Raw genomic sequence first — 16,869 nt, forward strand, 5'->3', positions numbered from 1 at the left:
AAGCATCATTCCCCATCTAACTGTGTTAGGGAGAAGACATCTAATGGGGAAGCTGAAGCGAGAAAGTAACTTACGGATTGGAAACTAGTTCTCCATTCAGTGAGAACTTGAATGTATGTGGCCTGTTGGACCAGGTGGCTTACATGAGTGCACTTGGAAACTGCTCATTTTGAGGGTATCTTGCTGCTGCTTTTCAAAGAAAACAGGCTCTCTGGAATAAGTTTTATAAATCAAGTAACTGCAGGTTTGGGGTTTTCTTTTTTTTCCCTGCTGAGTGTAGGAAAACTCACAGATAGCAAGGCATGTAGACCTTCATTACCATGGCTCAGAACCATACAGCTGCTTACTGACTCCCCCCTTGCTCCCCCTACTCCCCAGGGAGGAGAATCGAAAGAATGCAGCTCCCACGGTTTGAGATAAGAGCAGTTCAGTAAGTAAGGTATAACACAAATCACTGCTGCTACCACCAATAATGATAAGGGAAATGAGAATATGAAACTGAAAGGGGAAAAGAAAACAATAAGCGGCAGTGATGCACAATACAATTGCTCGCCCAGCCTGACCTGAGCAGTGATCCGGCCTTCTGGCAGAGCATGAGAGACTGAAAAGTCCTTGACTGGGGTAAGCACTACTGAGCAACAACTACAAACATTGGTGTGTTATCAGCATTGTTCCCAGGCTGAAAGTGAAAAACACAGCACTGCACCAGCTACCAGGAAGGAGAAAAATGACTGCTACTGCTGAGCCCAGGACAGCCTTTGATCCCTTGTTGGCGCTCCAAACTTTTCAGTGAACTTTTATTTCAGTCGCAAGGTTTTTTGGTCTCATACTATAATTTTGGCTGTGGTTCCAAGTAGCTGGTGACTGTCTTTTGAAACAAACCAAACTCCTATGCCAGTACTGTCTGGACTGGCAAAAGACTCCCATCATTCACCATCCTACAGAAGCATTTATGGATGAGCCCTGAGCATCCTCAGCTCTGTTTTGCTCCTTGTATGAAAGTGCAGCCTGTAGGGACTTCAAGGGATTGATAACTTTGGGCTTTCTCAGAATATTCTGGAGCAAAGGCTCACTGAGACTGCAAAAGAATAGTTGGGAGAGAAGCTTTAGTTTCAAAGCTAAACTTGTAGCTGGGGTATATACCTAGTAAATGGGTGGGAGGTTGTGGATACAGACACTGCTGACAGACGTCTTGACAAAATGAAGTTCAGAAACTACTGCACTGGTGGCGCAAGAGTAAGAGAATGTGATCTATCCATGAATGCACGTGATCTGGAATGTGATCTATCCATGAATGCATGTGATCTGGAATGTGATCTATCCATGAATGCATGTGATCTGGAAGTGGGACATCTTTGCATGTATTGGGGCAGCAGTTCTGGAGTAAGCTGCCTGTATTGAGTGTAGGTGATGTCACAAAGCTTGACCAAATAATAGAAGCAACTACACTGTTCACCAGGAAGACAATGTCTGTCTGTTCTGTTCCTAAGGCTGATTCACTGCTTTAAACTCTTTAGTAATAAATATAACAGGTAGCTATATTATATATCTGATACATACCTATATCTGTTGCCAGATAGAAGTGCATGTTCTGTATGGACTGTTCAGTTACCTGGAAAAGCAGTGAAACTGAAAACTGCCTTCTGCACGTGCTTTCCCCTCAAGCTACAAGAACACTGGTTCTTTCACTCTGCCTACCATTAAAAACAAATCCATCAAATTGCCTTTCCCAAGGGGCAGTTTACAATGAGAAACTGCCTAAAATACCTAAATAAAATACCTAAAGAGAATACCTAAAAATGCCTCTTCCACCATATTCTATAAACCTTTTATTTCTAGTATACTGTGTACACTACTTGCATTCTGGCTTTTGTTGTTTTCCTCTCTGGTTGACCCTCTTGGATCATGTGCTGCCACTGATTCAAGGGAAGAAATCTTACTTATTCAGCACATGCAGTAGTTCAGCAGTAGCATAACCTCTTGTCAGTGTCCTTTCCCTCCTCAGCAACAGTGGTAACACCAAAATCCCCGTTAGCAAAAGCAGGGATGCTGCTGTAAGAAGCTGACTTGGGAGCTACTCTGCCACCGTCTTTGTCTTGACCTCCAGAGCTGCTTTTGGGACATACCCGTGGCCCTGGTATCCGGCTAGAGGTGCTTGGGGTGTTGGAAGCTGCTCTGAGGATGGATGGAGAAAAGATGGGGTAGGGTTCCTGGGTAGAGCTCGGGGAGGGGGGGAAAAAACGAGATGATGAAATGAAAGGGGAAGGCCAAGGGGCCTGGGGGATCCAGCTGCAGGGCCTGGAACTGCCCCAGCTCTTTGCTGTTCTCGTTCAGAGCAGTGGTGGGAACCCTTGGGGTTGTTTCTGATGGTGCTGGAGGAGAGACTGGGGGTTTGGGAGAAGGCGAAAGCTTAATTCCTGCTGGGCTCATTGCATGAACCAGGTTTGAGTGGTGATGCTGAGAACTAGTGACAAGTGGGTCCTGAGCCAGCTGCCTTGCACAAGGCGATGCCGTGATCTGGTGAGGAAGTGAAACGAGGGAGAGGAAAGCAAAGCTGACCATGTTTTGTCCTAGTACCGTGTGATCTGTATCCCTGCAGCACTTTTCTCTCCTACAAACCTCTCTACTCTAAACACCCTCCTGTTTGGGGATGCCCTTAGCCATCACTGGGTCCCTTCTTGTACACCCTGTCCTGTGGGGGACATGCTGTCCCGTTACTCCCTGGGTCTCCTGGGTCTGGGAGCATCTCTGTGGGGAATTGCAGCATGCGTCTGGAGCAGGAAGAGGATGTGAGAGAGGAAGTGTCTGAACTCCCTCACCCTGGCCTCCACGCATCTCCCTGGCGGTGGTGAAGAGCAGAGGGCAGGCTGGAGGAGTGATCTGGAGAGCAGCTCTCCTCCTGACCTCAGCTCGTCCCGTGCTGGGATCGGAAACCTGCTGGGTTTGGGGTACACGCACCTGCGGCTGGAGCTCTTGTGCTGCTTTCCTGAGAGCAAAGCCGCTAACCTGGCACTCTGTCTGGTGGGCGCTGTTGCTCCCTGTGCCTTCAGGCCCAGCCAAGATCCTTGTGCCTCGGCTTTGGGTCCCCTCTTGAGAGGACACAGGAGCTGCTCAAGCGGCTCCTCTGTTTTGTCTCTGCTTTTCCGTGCTGGCCAAAACAATCCCAACGTTGCACAGAACTCGAGGGGAAAATCAGTCTGCAACCCAAAGGGTGAAAGTGTCTCCCAACCACCTTCCCTGTCCCGTGCATCCAGCTCAGGAGCAGGAGGATGGTTTGCCTGAAATGACTCTCTCTACCCAGAGGCTGTGTGCTGCCTCCAGCAGTCCTGAGCAATCCCATACTCGAGAGCCTTGACCTCAACAGGAACAAGCTCAGGAGCATCACCGGCACTCCTAAGCTGATACTGTCCAACAATGAGACTGTGGACTTTCCCAATGAAATCCAGAGCCTCCTCTGTTTATGCAAGCTCGAGCTGAATCAGAACCAAACCCGGCTCATCCCAGAGGGGGTTTTCTCCCATCTCCCCAGGTTTAAACACTTGCAGCTGAACAACAAGTGTCTCGGTGCCCTCCCCAAGGACCTGGCAGCTTGTCAAGGCAGCCTCCTGTACCTCAACATCCCAACAACTTGTTCCGGACCTTCCCCCAGCCTGTCCTGCAGCGGGCACACTTACAGGAGCTCCACATGCAGGATAATGCCCTTCACCAGCTCCCCAAGGACCTCTTCCAGGGGCGATCCCTGAAAACGTTCAAGGCCAATAGGAATCCTCTCTGGGAGCTGTCCAGTGATGTGTGGGCTGGTGGCATACAGCAGATCCAGAACTACTTCAACCAGCTTCAACAGGGTTCGGAGCAGGAGGACGAGAGAGTGAGGACCATGTTGGTGGGGGCCTCGCTGGTGGGGAAGTCCACCACCTGCAGAAGCCTGAAGCAGGGGCAACCCAAACTGGTGCCCCGGGAAGAGCGAACATTTGGGATCAGTTCCAGATTGAGGACTTCACGTTTCTCTTGTGGGACTTTGCTGGCCAGCTGGAGTACTGCATGGCTCACCTCGTGTTCATCAGCCCACATGCACTTGTCATCCTTGTCATCAATCTCCATATGTAAGTGCTGAGCTGCTTTGGATTCAAAGTGGAGCAGGAAAAGAAAAAGGGGCTGGGGCAGTTTTCCCCTGTGTGAGTTCACACCACTTACATTGGAGCTCTGTGCTGGTCTGCTCACTGCTGGAGTAGCCAGCTCTCCCTTCCCTCTCTGCAGATCACTCTTTCAATTAAGCCACTAGCTGTGTCATCACCTTACTGAAGTCCTCTGTTTTGAGAAGGTAGATGAGCATTAACTCCTTATGTGACAATTGATCCTCATCTAAATGGCTTTGCTTTCTGCCTTGGAAATACCTCTGCAAGCCATAGAATCACAGAATAGTTAGGGTTGGAAAGGACCTTAAGATCATCTGGTTCCAACCTCCTGCCGTGTTGTATCTTGTGGTGCTCCCTGAATGTGGAGGCAGTTATCAGGCTTGGGCTTTGTGCTACAGTGGGATACTCCTATCCATAGCAGGGACAGACTCTGCTACACCCATAGCTTTACCTGGCTCGGCTTATTGATGGGAAACTTAAGGATGAGCTTGCATACGGCTTAGGAGATCTGAGCTCTTCTCCAGTAAGCCTTCTGGGGCAGCACAGGGTGCCTGGTCAGGCTTGTGCTGGGGGATGCTGGTTGGAGATCCACAGGGTTAGACGTGAGTTTTGAATTGCCTTTCTCTTCCTCCCCAGATACCAAATTAATGACAAGGCTTTCAAGGAGCTCATTGGTTTCTGGATCAACAACCTGTCCATGCGGATCCCAAACGCGGTGGTGCTTCCTGTGGGAACTCATGTGGACTACTGCTGGAAGGAAGAGGTGGAGGAGAAGAGGTGCAACATCATGGCCAAGATTGCAGTGATGCTGGCAGAGGGAAAAAGTAACCGCTCACTTCATCAACAACCAGGAGGGCAGTAAGGATCCTGAGTTTTACATGGAACAGTGGGAGAGGCGGAAGGAGATGGAGAGCTGCACGCTAACCGTAGGGCTGAGATTATGGTGGCTCCTTACTTTCTGTTGTCTCTGGCAGCCAGTGTGCTACTGGTGATGGTGACCCGGTGCTAATGCATCAGACTGCTACTGCAGCCTCTCCCTGGGGCTGGGGTGGACATGGTAACTCTTGGCTGTGACCTGCTGGATGCTTACCCTTACTCGGTGATGGGCATCATCTCCTGTGGCTTGTAGCAAGTACCTGAGGAAGAGTATGAGGGGTATTTACCATCCCCAGGTGATCTTCTGGGAACTGTTGCAGAGCAAAGGTGTGAGTGAAGGAAGCACGCTCCAAAGCTGAGCCAGCAGTGTGTCCATCCCTGGTGACCTCCTTGGCAATTGGTCCCTCCGTCAGCTCACAGGCTCAAAGGCTCCTCTGGATGTGCTTCTGGCAGATGTGCGCTTTCTCTCTTCCAGATCTTGAATCTAGTGGCTGTGAACTGCACAGATCACCACGATATTGAAAAGCTCAAGGCCACTGTTCTGGAACATACGAAGGATGAGAAGCTCTTCCCCAAGGTTGGCTGGGTGCCGCCGCCCGTCTACAGGCAGGTGGAAGCTGCCATTGCAGATATTGCACAGGGCAAGCAGATGGCAGACCAAGGCGAGTGGTCCATCAGCACACTGCACCTTCCTGCACCTGCTGTCCTGTGGCGGGGACAGGGTCCCCAGTGCTTGCTGCACCCTCTGGCCCAGCTCATGTGAGGCTGGGTCACTCCTGAACACCTTGCAGTGTTATTGCAAGGACCATTAATTGCTACTTGTCTCTGTCATTCCAAGCATCTGCTCCCAAGGCAGGGGAAAAGCATAGGAAAAGGCCAAGTGTGTCTTCACCAGGAGGCTCTGCCAACATCTACCAGTCTGCGGCTAGAGGCATCCTGAGCTGGACACGTTACCTGGGTTGCCTCTTTCCAGTAATGTTCTTTTTCCCCTGTGCCCTGTATAAGCAATTACAAGAATTGCAGGAAGGAGCTCCATGGCTTTAATGCTTCTGAGTGGTTCCCAAACCTACGGCCTGCCAGCTTTATTTAATGGCCCCTACCTCTTTCTTGCTCCTTCCCCATGTCCCCTGTGACTTAGCAAGTCTAAGCAGGCAGCCCCAGCTCCTTGCTGATGTACCTAAAGCGGGTATGAATGCAACCAGTGCCTTGTGTCATCTCTGGCTCCCCTGGCCACTGTATGATTAGAGGAAGGGGAGCAAATGGTCTTCTGTTGAGGAGATAAGCCAGGGTTTGTTGCCTGTCTCACTGCATGACTGAATGACAGTCTGAGGTTTTCCAGCTGGAAACAAACCTGCTCTCCCAATAATGAAACAACCACTACTAGCCTCATTTTTCAGATGCTCTGTTGAGGTCCTGGCAGGCTGTTGGCACCACTGAGGTATGGCAAGACCATGGGAGCTGCAGGGTGGCAGTGATACAGCTGAGGATGCGGCAGTGATACAGCTGAGGATGGGCAAAGCATCATAGACTACAGCACTGGTCCCAGACGCTTCCTGGGTTGGCATGTGTGATGCTGGGTACCACTGGTGTTTGTTGGCTCTCTAAAACATCTGCCTTGGAATGCTGGTACTCAAGAGATGTGTGCTGAGCTGCCACATCTCCCTGTAGGCATGACGGACCTCCAGTGCCTGCTCAGCAGACTCTGGCAGTGCAAACACTTGGCCAGCCTGGGCAGAGAGCTCCTCTGAGACTCCTGAAGTTCCTCCACTGCACCTGGAAAGCACTGTTTTTCTTCAGCCCACCTTCCTAATAGCTATGTTCAAGGTGAGTGTGGGGATCAGGCCTGTCTTCGCTGCAGGGCCCACACTCTGCACCTCTGCTGAGCTCCTCTCATTGCTGCCTCTTCTTTCCTTCTCTTCCCACCCAGCTCCTTGTGAGGTACCGCCTTGTCCAGCAGCTCGAGAGCATCTCCATGGACACACTGATTGGGGAACATGCCACCGTCAGAGACAGGTCCAGCTGAGTGTGGCGATGCTGTGCCACCGGGGCGTGCGTGCCTTGGTGAGGCACCAGCTCCGTTCGGAAGGGATGCAGGCCATCTTTGAGGAAATCATGGGACACAGGGCCCACAGAGGGACAAGGAAGCTCTTCAGCCTCCTGGAGCACATTGGGCTCTGCCTGGAGGTGAGGCACAGTGAGGTGCTCAACCCACAGGCCAGTGAGTTTGTACCTGGGAAGCCGTGGGCCCAAAGCAAGTCCTGGTACTCGTTCCTGACCTAGCTCCTGAACCAGACCGAAGAGGTCTCTGAGGTGTGGGGAGGAGATGGCCGTGAGGACCTCCACATCTGTGCCTACTTCTCCCCTGAAATACCTGGGGGTTTCTTGCAGAGGTAAGCAGTGGTTTCCAGCCCTCTGTGAGGTTGCATGGGTCAGGGTTTGCTCAGCACAGCACTAGTGGGATTGTCAGCAAGCCCTTGGCTGTTGAGACTGCATCAGCTGAGGAATGAGGCTGGAACCCGGGAGACCAGGGCAGCTTCTCAGCTCTGCCATGACATGTGACGCCATCGGGGAACCATTTCAATAGTCACTGCCTGAATGTGAGCAAGGACCACGCTCCCTCTGGTTCACCTTTCATCTGGAGCGGGTTTGGCTGGTCTGTGCCCACCCAGCGAGTCAGAGGTCTCTAGTTCCTGCATGTGCTGAGACAGTTTCTGGAAGGTCTCCTGCTCTTGTGTGGTTCTTGACTTGTGCCCAGGGCTCTGTCTGGTGGTGTCGAGGTTTAACTCCAGCTGGGTATGGAGCACTGCACAGCTGCGCAGTCACTCCCCCCCATGGGGATGGGCGAGAGGATCGCAGGGGTGAAGGTAAGAAAACTTGAGGGCTGAGATAAGAACAGTTTAATAATGGAAGTAAAATTTGAAACAACCCAAATGTAACGAAAAGGAAAATAACACAAAGAGAGACAAATGAAACCCAAGTGATGCAAACGATTGATAAACCATACCTCACCACCCACCAACCGATGCCCAGCCTGTTTCCAGGCAGCAGCTCCCCAGCCAGCTTTCCCCCTAGTGTATAGGCTAGGCACCACGTTCCTTTGCCCACTCGGGGTCAGCTGTCCTGTCCCTTCCCAGCTTCTTGTGCACCCCAGCCCCCCTGCTGGCAGGGTGGTGTGAGGAGCAGAAAAGGCCCTGCTGGTCAGGGCAAGTGCTGCTCAGCAACAGCTAAAACATTGGTGTTTTATCAACATCATTCTCAGGCTAAAGCCAAAGCACAGGACTGTACTTGCTACCAGGCAGAACTTCAACTCTATCCCAGACATAACCATGAGAGATGGAAGCAGCTCTTGGCTTAAGAGGCTGCTCCTGCTGCTCGAGCTTTCGCTAGGGCAGGGTCCTCATTTGGTGTCTGCCCCTGTTTCTGCTGGCGCTGGGTTTGCATTTTCAAGCCCACACTGAAAGCCACGCTTTCCCCCAGTGTGAGAGAAGCAGGGAGGAGGCTGGTGAAAGCCGTGGGCAATCGCCTTGCAGGCTCCTGGTGAAAGCTTGCTCCTTCTACTCCACACACTGGGTGGCCAAGGCAACCTGCGTGCTGGTGTGCAATAGCAAACCTCTGCTGATCAAAGAGAGGAACCAGAGAGCCTGCAGCTGCCTGGCGCTCCGGTGCAGGAAGCCAGCAGGAAGGATAGGTAAGGATCCTTATTTCATGACTCCCAAACACATGCACCCCCTCAGCTCCCCGCTGCCACCCCCATCCCTCTGGACAGTGTCCCAGGAAGCCCGGCCACACGTCCTAATCTGGCCAGGGCCCACCAGCAGTTCAAGGAAAGATTTCTTTGCTCTCCATGCAGCCTGGTCAGAGTCCTTTCAAAGTATCACAGGGAAGTGGGAAGTCAAGTTTCCAGCCTTCTCATGCAGCAGATCAGTCACCCTTCCCCATGAGCTCCCAGCAGCCCCAGGCTGGGTCTGCAGGTGATCAGCGAAAGGGCCATCCGAGCTGGGGAGCTCCTACAGTGTAGCTTTGACTTCGTGCTGCACCTTTCACTGGCGTGCTGCATCCCGCCAAGGAGCCGGGTGGCTGCTACTGCAGTGCTGCTGGGGATGGTCAGCTTCTAGAAGCCACCTTGTGAAATCAGCCCTGAAACCGACTGGGCAGGACGGTGCCCTTGTCCTGACCACAGGAGTTCATGTCCAATTTGGTGTTAGCAAACACTTGTGTGGGCAATTTGAGCATGGAAAGGAAGGGGAAAACCTTGAGACTGGGGCTTGGGCACAACATGACCGCTCTGGCTAGGTGCCCATGTGTCTCCTGGCTCATGAAGAACTGAAGGAGCTCAGGCGGCAGCTGTCCCCACCAATGGTGGGACCATCGGTCAGGGTGGAAAGAGGGAGCCTCTTCCATTGCCCGGCATTGTCTTCCATGGGCAGTGCTGAGAGCAGCTCCTGCTGCTCCTTCCTCTCAGGGCCTTTTCCTCCTGAAGGGAGATGTAAAATCCTGTGGGACATGTGGGAACCGTTTTGGTGCAGAGCTGCCCCTGCCTCAAGGTTAGCCCGATGGCCCTGGCTTTCAACAGTGCTCAGGACAGGGTGGGAGGAGGGCTGCGGGTTTGATGGACATGTCCCCCCCATTCCCACAGTGCCCAGGCAGCTGGAGCAGCCCCCAGTGCAGCCCTCTGCTCACCATTTTGTGACATGCTACAGGACCACCACCCTCGGAAACAGCAGCATCCAACCATCAGGCAAGAAGGCTGCCACCTCCCCTTGACCAGGGTCCAACACTGACGGCCAGACTCATCCTCCCCTCCCTCCTGAAATGAGGGCATGCAGCTGCTTCCAGCCTGGGCAGGGGACACCCACTCTTCAGGCAGTGCTCTGGTTACCACACTCCTCCCTGAGGTACCACCACCTCTGCGCCTCAAAGCTGAGCTCTGGGTGATTCACACTGTAGTTACTGCCTTGTTGTTTTAGAACATCTCAGGTGAGTAACTCCAGGCCAGCGGGGAGGAACTTGCTGAAGCCCTATTCTTGTTTAGCCACGCTGTCTTCAACACTCTTTGCCTCCAAGTGATGCTTGCAGCCTTAATGCATGGAAATAAATGTATCGATAAATGCATCCCTTCGTGTGTGGGAAGACACCCCACTTACACAAATGTAAGGGGGAGAAGCTGGTGAGGAGCGCTCTGGTACAAGTCCACTGGCAGCGGGGGCTTTGCTGGGATAAGGCTGGCCACAGAGCCCATGGTTTTGGGGGTGGGAGTGTGAAGGTCTCAGTGACAGTGAGGGCAGGCCACATCAGCAAGCAGGAAGCACCGATATACACATTTATATTTAAACTTAGAAAAGTGAAGAAAATAAACCTGAGAATGACCACTGTCCGCAAACACACGCGTTAGCAGCTGATGGACGGGAAAAGCAAGGTGTCCTTGAGCTCCAGGACTGGCCACTGAAGCCACCCTTGGGGTGCAGGATGCAGAGGAGGAAAGGTCCCCACCATAAGCATTCCGCTGTGGTGTTCCAGGGGCACCTGGATGCGCCAGGCTCCAGCTGGTGCCCGTGCCGGGTGGGTCAGTCCAGCTGCATGTTGTACTGCTCGATGAGCTCGAAGAGGCTGAAGGAGTCGGAGAGCTGCAGGCTGACAGTGCCGCTGTCCAGGGAGGACGCTCCCTCCCGCAGGACCTGCTCGTACCAGTACTCACAGAACTTGGGCACCAGCTGTGGCAGCAAAACAACCATCAGGGTGAGGGGCAGCTGCCCAGCGGTGCTGCAAAGCCCTGCACAGCCTAGGTGCAGGGTACTCTGTATCTCTCCCAACCCCTGAGGTCCCCATCCCTGCCCAGCTCCCTCCTGACCCATCCTGCTGCCCCTGTCTAGTGTGGCACTCCCTGATCTCCCCCTCCCCAGGCAACTGGCACCCCTGTATGTCCCTTGCTTCCCAAAGGTTCCCCTCCCTGGCATGCAGCCACCCAACCCCCTCAGTCCCAAGTGCCCAAGGGTTCTGCTCTTTGGGCCCCCCGCCCCTGTCACTCAGTTTCCCCATCTTTCCCAGTCCCCAAGGTACCCCCTCCTTGAGTACCCAGATCCCCACATGTCCCAGACCCCCAGGGTCTCTTTCCTCAGGCACCCACACCCCCATCTCCCCTGGCCCCCAGGAAGTCTCTCCCTCCCCCCCCGCCCCCCCAAGCAGCAGTGGGGCAGCGGTGTTGGTCCCTGCACCTTGACCAGGATGAGCTTGGACTTCTTGGGCTTGGCCACAGACAAAGACTGCCCAAAGCAGAGGTAGATGGTGAAGTCAGGGGACTGCTTCCTTCTGTCAGTGCGGAACTCCCTCAGCTCTGCAAAGAGAGGCAGGGCTCAGTTTTGGGGTGCACGGAGGGGCTGGGAAGGGTTCAGATGCCTGTGACATACCAGCGCTGGCTCCCATGAGCCCCAAAGCCAGGACAGACCCACCCGGGCACCCCTGCCCACCTGTGCAAAACTCGGTGAAGTCAAAGATGGGGGTTTCCTGGTTCCGGACGAGGGGGTTGGGCGGGAGGTCCCCAATGCCCTCAAGCTGCCGGGACAGGGCCCAGAAGACCCTGGACTGCTTGAGGCGGGTGGCGAAGAGTTTGTGGCCGCGATGCTCCAGCTGCAGCCCCGCTCCGCGCAGCAGCTCCTCGGTGAACCACAGCTGCTTCCTGTCGGGCAGCCTGGCGGGGCTGGGGAAGTGCACCAGGCTGCCGGCGCGCCCGGCCACCGCCGGGTCGGAGCTCTGGTACACCAGCAGGCACCGACTGCCCGCCACCTCCTCCTGGTGGACCAGCTTCCCCCGGTAGTAGATGCTGACATCCAGGTCACCTGCACGGGGGAGCGCTCAGCAACCACAGTCCCCCAAACCCAAATGCCCCAGCCCCGTCCAATATTAGCATTATACAATATTTATTATTAATAGATACAATACTTATGTGCATCTATTAATAATTAATAAGCCTCACCTGTATTATTCTCCAGCGGTGGCACAGGGGCGGTAGCGGCAGCAGTGAGGAGCATCACTTCCTGTGCGGTTGGCACAGGGATGGGGACCTCTGGCTGGTGGCATGGCAGTGTCACGGCCCCTGCAGCAAAGACAGACAGCACTGACACAGTGATCTGGGATGCAGCAGGCTGGAACGGTTGCTTCGGTGTGGGGTGCACAGGGCAGCTCCTCAGACCTGTCCCACCCCAATATGGTGTTTCTATGCCCAGGGCTGGATCCTGCCCCCCAGTACCTACCTTGTTGCCCCAGCAGCATAGGGTCTGGGGGGCTGTAGGCACCCAAGGGGGGCTGCTCCACTGGAGGCACCCACTGCTGAGGGGGAGGCTGGAGGCAGTTGTTTTGGCTGAGGTCTGGATGAGGCTGGAGGACGATGTTCTGCTGAGGGGCATCCCCTACAGAGGAATCACCAGTGGGAGGCGGCCAGTGTCACCCACCCATCGTGTCACCCACCCTGCACCCTGTGAGTGGGGCTGAGCTCACCTGCAGGTGCCCAGGATGGGGTTGGGGGGCCAAGGTCACTGGGGAAGATGCCACAGTGCTGCAGCACCAACTGCAGCTCCTCCAGCAGTGATGGCTGCAGAGGGTCAGCACAGCCTGGTAGGGGATGGGGTAGGAATGGGGAGACAGTGGGTGGGAAGCCGCACAATCCCCAAACCATCCCAGCTAAACCTACTGGAATACTCCCCCTGCAGAAAAAATCCTGGGGGACCAGCACATACCTAGGGGAGCAATTTCTGGAGCCACGTCCTGGGGGTCGAACTGCAGCTGTGGAGGGAAGTGGGATGGGGTCTTACCACTGTGGATGGGGGCACCCAGCCTCCCCCTGCCCCATGCTTCAGTCAGGTGCTGTGCTCCAGCTCAGGAGCACCCCAAGGACATGGGGGTGCAACACCTGTCAGCAGCACAGGTGACTCTCCAGCCCGCCATGCCCACCCTGTTACCTGCAACTGCTGGTGCAGCGCCTGCTGGTCCGCTACAGGGTTGGGGCTGCTGAAATCTGCCTTGCCATGCCATAAGTCTGGAAGGAGAACAGCGTGAGTGGGGGGGCCCTGAGATCGCCCCAACAAGGCCTCCCCATGGGGCCAGGCTCACCTCTGTTAATGGCAAACACCTTGTGGGGGTCATCACCACACTTGGAGTGGTCCTCCAGCTCCACGAACATTCGGGTGCTCTTCAGGGCGCAGCGGAAGTTGGTCTTCCACTTGACTGGGTTCTCAGGGTACTCCTCATACCGTCCGCTCACCCGTGCCCATTCCTGGGGGTGAGGGGAGGTGCCCACGGGCACCGTGGCTCCATGAGCATAGAGGTTGCAGAGATACCATCACCAATTCCCACATCCCACCCACCCTAAAGACCTTGAGGTAGCTGCAGGCCACTCCTTCCATCCCACCCACTTTGAATACCTTGAGCTTGCTCTGGTCACCCCCTCACCCAACCCACCCCGAGCACCTGGGGGTTGCTTCTGGTGAGCCCCCATCCCACCGACCTTGAAGATCTCCCGGTCACTGCTGGTGACATCCTTCCTGGAGTTGTGCTTCCAGGGGACGCGGAAGGCGCCGCGGTCCCGGTCCGTCCAGCAGAGCCCCTGGTAGATCCCGCTGGTCACGGCGTTCAGCAGCCAGGGCACGAACCGCAGCTTCGGGGCGTCCCTGAGGATGCGGGGCCGTCAGCGGCGCCACCGGGGCCACGGGGGCCGGTGACCGGGGTAGGGGGTGCTGGGGCGCTGCTTACCCATCGCTCGCCATGGTGCCGCGGCGCGCCCGCTGCTCGGTGCGAGGAGGGAGCTCTCGGCTGCCTCCCGCCCGACCCCTTTATAGCCGGGTTCCTGGAAAACACGTCAGCAGCCCGAAAGTGACTCAGGACCTTTTCGAAAGTGAAAGCGGGGCGGCCGCGGGGCTGGGGAGGGGACTGTGTGTGTGTGTGTGTGTGTGTGTGTCCGTGTGTGTATCTGTGTGTCTCTGTGTGTGTGTGTGTGTGTGTCTGTGTGTATCTGTATGTGTGTGTTCGTGTGTGTGTCTGTGTCTGTGTGCGTGAGTCAGGTTCCCCTGCCAGCCCGTGGGATGCCCCAGGCTCAGCCTGGTCCCACATCCCCCGCGTTCCTGGCTGCATGAACTGAGTTCAGCTGGAGGAGAGGGGGCGCGCCGGGAGACCCTAGAGCACTTCCAATGCCTAAAGGGGCCGATAGGAAAGCTGGGGCGGGGCTTCGGACATGGGCCTCTAGGGACAGGACAAGCCGAATGGCTTTAAACTGAAAGAGGAGATTCAGACTGGACATTAGGCAGAAGCTCTTCCCTGTGAGGGTGCTGAGGCACTGGCACAGGGTGCCCTGAGAAGCTGTGGCTGCCCCATCCCTGGCAGTGTTCAAGGCCAGGTTGGACGGGGCTTGAAGCAACATTTCTCTAGTGGAAGGTGTCCCTGCCCACGGCAGGGGGTTGGAACTGTATGAGCTTTAAGATCCCTTCCAACCTAAACCATTCTGTGTGTCCTGATCACTGCTCAGGTCGGGCTGGGTATTGGCCGGCAGGTGGTGAGCCGTTGTATTGTGCATCACTGCTGGTTATTGTATTCTTTTTGCCCTATTAGTTTTATATTCTCTGCCCCCCAGCAGGACATCCTGCTCCACCCATATTCAGCCACAAAGAACTGTCGTTGTTTAAGCCCAGCCGCTAACTCAGAACTACAAAGGTGCTTGCTCACTTACCCCCTTCTTCCTTCCTGCCCCCTGCTCCTGGAGGGATGGGGAGGAGAATCGAAAGGATGTAACTCCCACGGGTTGAGATAAGAACAGTCCAGTAAGTAAGGTATGATGCAAACCACTGCTGCTGCCACCAATAATAATAATAATGGAAATAACAAAGGAAGAGAATACTACCCGCTGACAATACCCAGCCCAATCTGAGCAGTGATCAGGACACAAAGAATGATTTGGGTTGGAAATTCAAAATCCCTGCACAGCCCTGGGACACAGCAGTAGGAGCAGGCCCCAGGCTGAGGGGAGAAGCTCCCAGAACCCCATGCTGTGGCCCCAGAAGTGCTGCTGCAGGATGGCTGCATCCCAAAACCGAACCACACTGGTTTGCAAGGAGCACAGGGCAGGCAGGCACTGGGGATGTGCTCAGGCTTAGCACGAACGCAGCTGCGCCTGCCGCTGGGGTTTCCCAGGTGCATCTGATAGCACAGCCCAAGGAGCGCGGGGCTGGCCTCTGGCCTGGAAACTCCCACACCTGCATGAAACATCATAGACCAGAAACTATTTTAATCCTTCTCTCAGGCTGCCCCAGTTGTCACTTTCAGGGCATGTGGTAAACCAATGGGAAATGAAAGCAAACACCAGGAGGGTAGGGCTCCCTGCTCAGGAGCCGGTTTTCCAGGCACTCCCTTTCCCTGTGAAGCCGGGAAGCTCCTGGCATTGCACCTGCTCCCGATGCACCTAGCGCTGCAGGCCCAACAGCCATGAAGGCGAAGGTGGCTCTGTAGATCTATGCAAACAAAAAGAAGGGGAAAAAAGAAGGAAAACCAACCCTGGGATCCTGCATCAGCCCCACGTGTGTGTGTCAGTGCTGCAAAGGATGCTTTTTACGGCATTGCAAAAGGATGAGAGCCCCATGGGGGTTCCCACCGGTGATGCCAGGCCTCAAAAGCAAGGAAGGGGCAGGCACAGAGGCCTTTGGCTTGGCAGAGAAGAGATTCAGAGCAGCCCTGCAGAGGACTCGGGGGTACTGGTCGATGAGAAAATGAACATGAGCAGGCAGTGTGCACTCGCAGCCCAGAAAGCCAACCGTATCCTGGGCTGCATCAAAAGCAGCGTAACCAGCAGGTCGAAGGAGGTGATCCTGCCCCTTTATTCTGCTCTTGTGTAGTTCTCCATTTGAAGCACTCTGTGTAGTTCTGGTGTCTTCAACATAAGAACACGGAACTGTTGCAGCAAGTCCAGAGGAGGGCCACGAGGATGATCAGGGGACTGGAGCACCTCCCGTATGAAGACAGGCTGAGAAAGTTGGGGCTGTTCAGCCTGGAGAAGAGAAGGCTGCGTGGAGACCTCATAGCAGCCTTCCAGTGTCTGAAGGGGGGCTACAGGGATGCTGGGTATGGACTCTTCATTAGGGACTGTAGTGACAGGACAAGGGGCAATGGATTAAAACTTAAACAGGGGAAGTTTAGATTGGATATAAAGAGAAAGTTCTTTACTGTTAGGGTGGTGAGGCACTGGAATGGGTTGCCCAGGGAAGCTGTGAATGCTCCATCCCAGGCAGTGTTCAAGGCCAGGTTGGACAGAGCCTTGGGTGATATGGTTTAGTGTGAGGTGTCCCTGCCCATGGCAGGGGGGTTGGAACTTGATGATCTAAGGTCTTTTCCAACCCTAACTATTCTATGATTCTGGGAATTCCCCTACTGGTTGCCAGGGAAGTTCCCCTGTGCTTTGTAGCAATTTCCCCTCAGGGATTTAGGAATTCTTCTCATTGTGTTGCAGGTAATTTCCCCAGCCCGAACTGACACACCTGCCTAAATCTATGACAGGGTGTACAGCACCTCCACCAAACTGTATTTAAGAGCAGTAAACAGCACAAAACCCACACACAAGAATCACGGTCAGGGCAGCAGCAAGGGACAGGGTTGACATGGGATAAGGTATGACTGCAAAGGGCCTGGGCTCAGTGGACCTTTGCCAGAGGGATGGGGACAGGGTAGGATGCACAAGGAGTTGAGCCTATGCTGGCTGTTATTCCCTGCCCCAGGGAAAAGTGGCACCCACAGAGAGGGGAGCAGACATGAGTTTCTCCAAGTGTATTTAGCTACTTTTATTCCTCAGTACTGCAAACAATCCTTAAGAGGTTTCTGTTAATCC

The 16,869-nt window shown here is 54.6% G+C and overlaps 1 protein-coding gene and 1 pseudogene across 1 annotated transcript in view; one reads left to right on the top strand and one right to left on the bottom strand.

The window, feature by feature from the left end:
* The window catches only part of IRF7 (interferon regulatory factor 7), an 85,879-nt gene extending 72,111 nt beyond the window's left edge, over window positions 1–13,768 (bottom strand). The window contains exons 1-11 of the mRNA XM_061380415.1: window positions 13,755–13,768; window positions 13,510–13,690; window positions 13,116–13,278; window positions 12,965–13,041; window positions 12,743–12,788; window positions 12,504–12,617; window positions 12,260–12,415; window positions 11,983–12,102; window positions 11,477–11,845; window positions 11,225–11,343; window positions 10,536–10,723 (exon numbers count right to left, since the gene is read on the bottom strand). Coding sequence (XP_061236399.1) covers window positions 10,577–10,723; window positions 11,225–11,343; window positions 11,477–11,845; window positions 11,983–12,102; window positions 12,260–12,415; window positions 12,504–12,617; window positions 12,743–12,788; window positions 12,965–13,041; window positions 13,116–13,278; window positions 13,510–13,690; window positions 13,755–13,768 — 1,506 coding nt within the window. The 3' untranslated portion in view covers window positions 10,536–10,576. The remainder of the gene's footprint in view (window positions 1–10,535; window positions 10,724–11,224; window positions 11,344–11,476; window positions 11,846–11,982; window positions 12,103–12,259; window positions 12,416–12,503; window positions 12,618–12,742; window positions 12,789–12,964; window positions 13,042–13,115; window positions 13,279–13,509; window positions 13,691–13,754) is intronic.
* Window positions 2,766–10,092, top strand: LOC133226643 (malignant fibrous histiocytoma-amplified sequence 1-like; annotated as a pseudogene).
* Window positions 13,769–16,869: the final 3,101 nt, after the last annotated feature.

The sequence above is a fragment of the Neopsephotus bourkii genome, unplaced genomic scaffold, assembly GCF_033783945.1.
Source record: "Neopsephotus bourkii isolate Nb327-2 ecotype Australia unplaced genomic scaffold, CSIRO-AGI_Nbou_v1 NB_1792, whole genome shotgun sequence".
NCBI classification, from domain to species: domain Eukaryota; kingdom Metazoa; phylum Chordata; class Aves; order Psittaciformes; family Psittacidae; genus Neopsephotus; species Neopsephotus bourkii.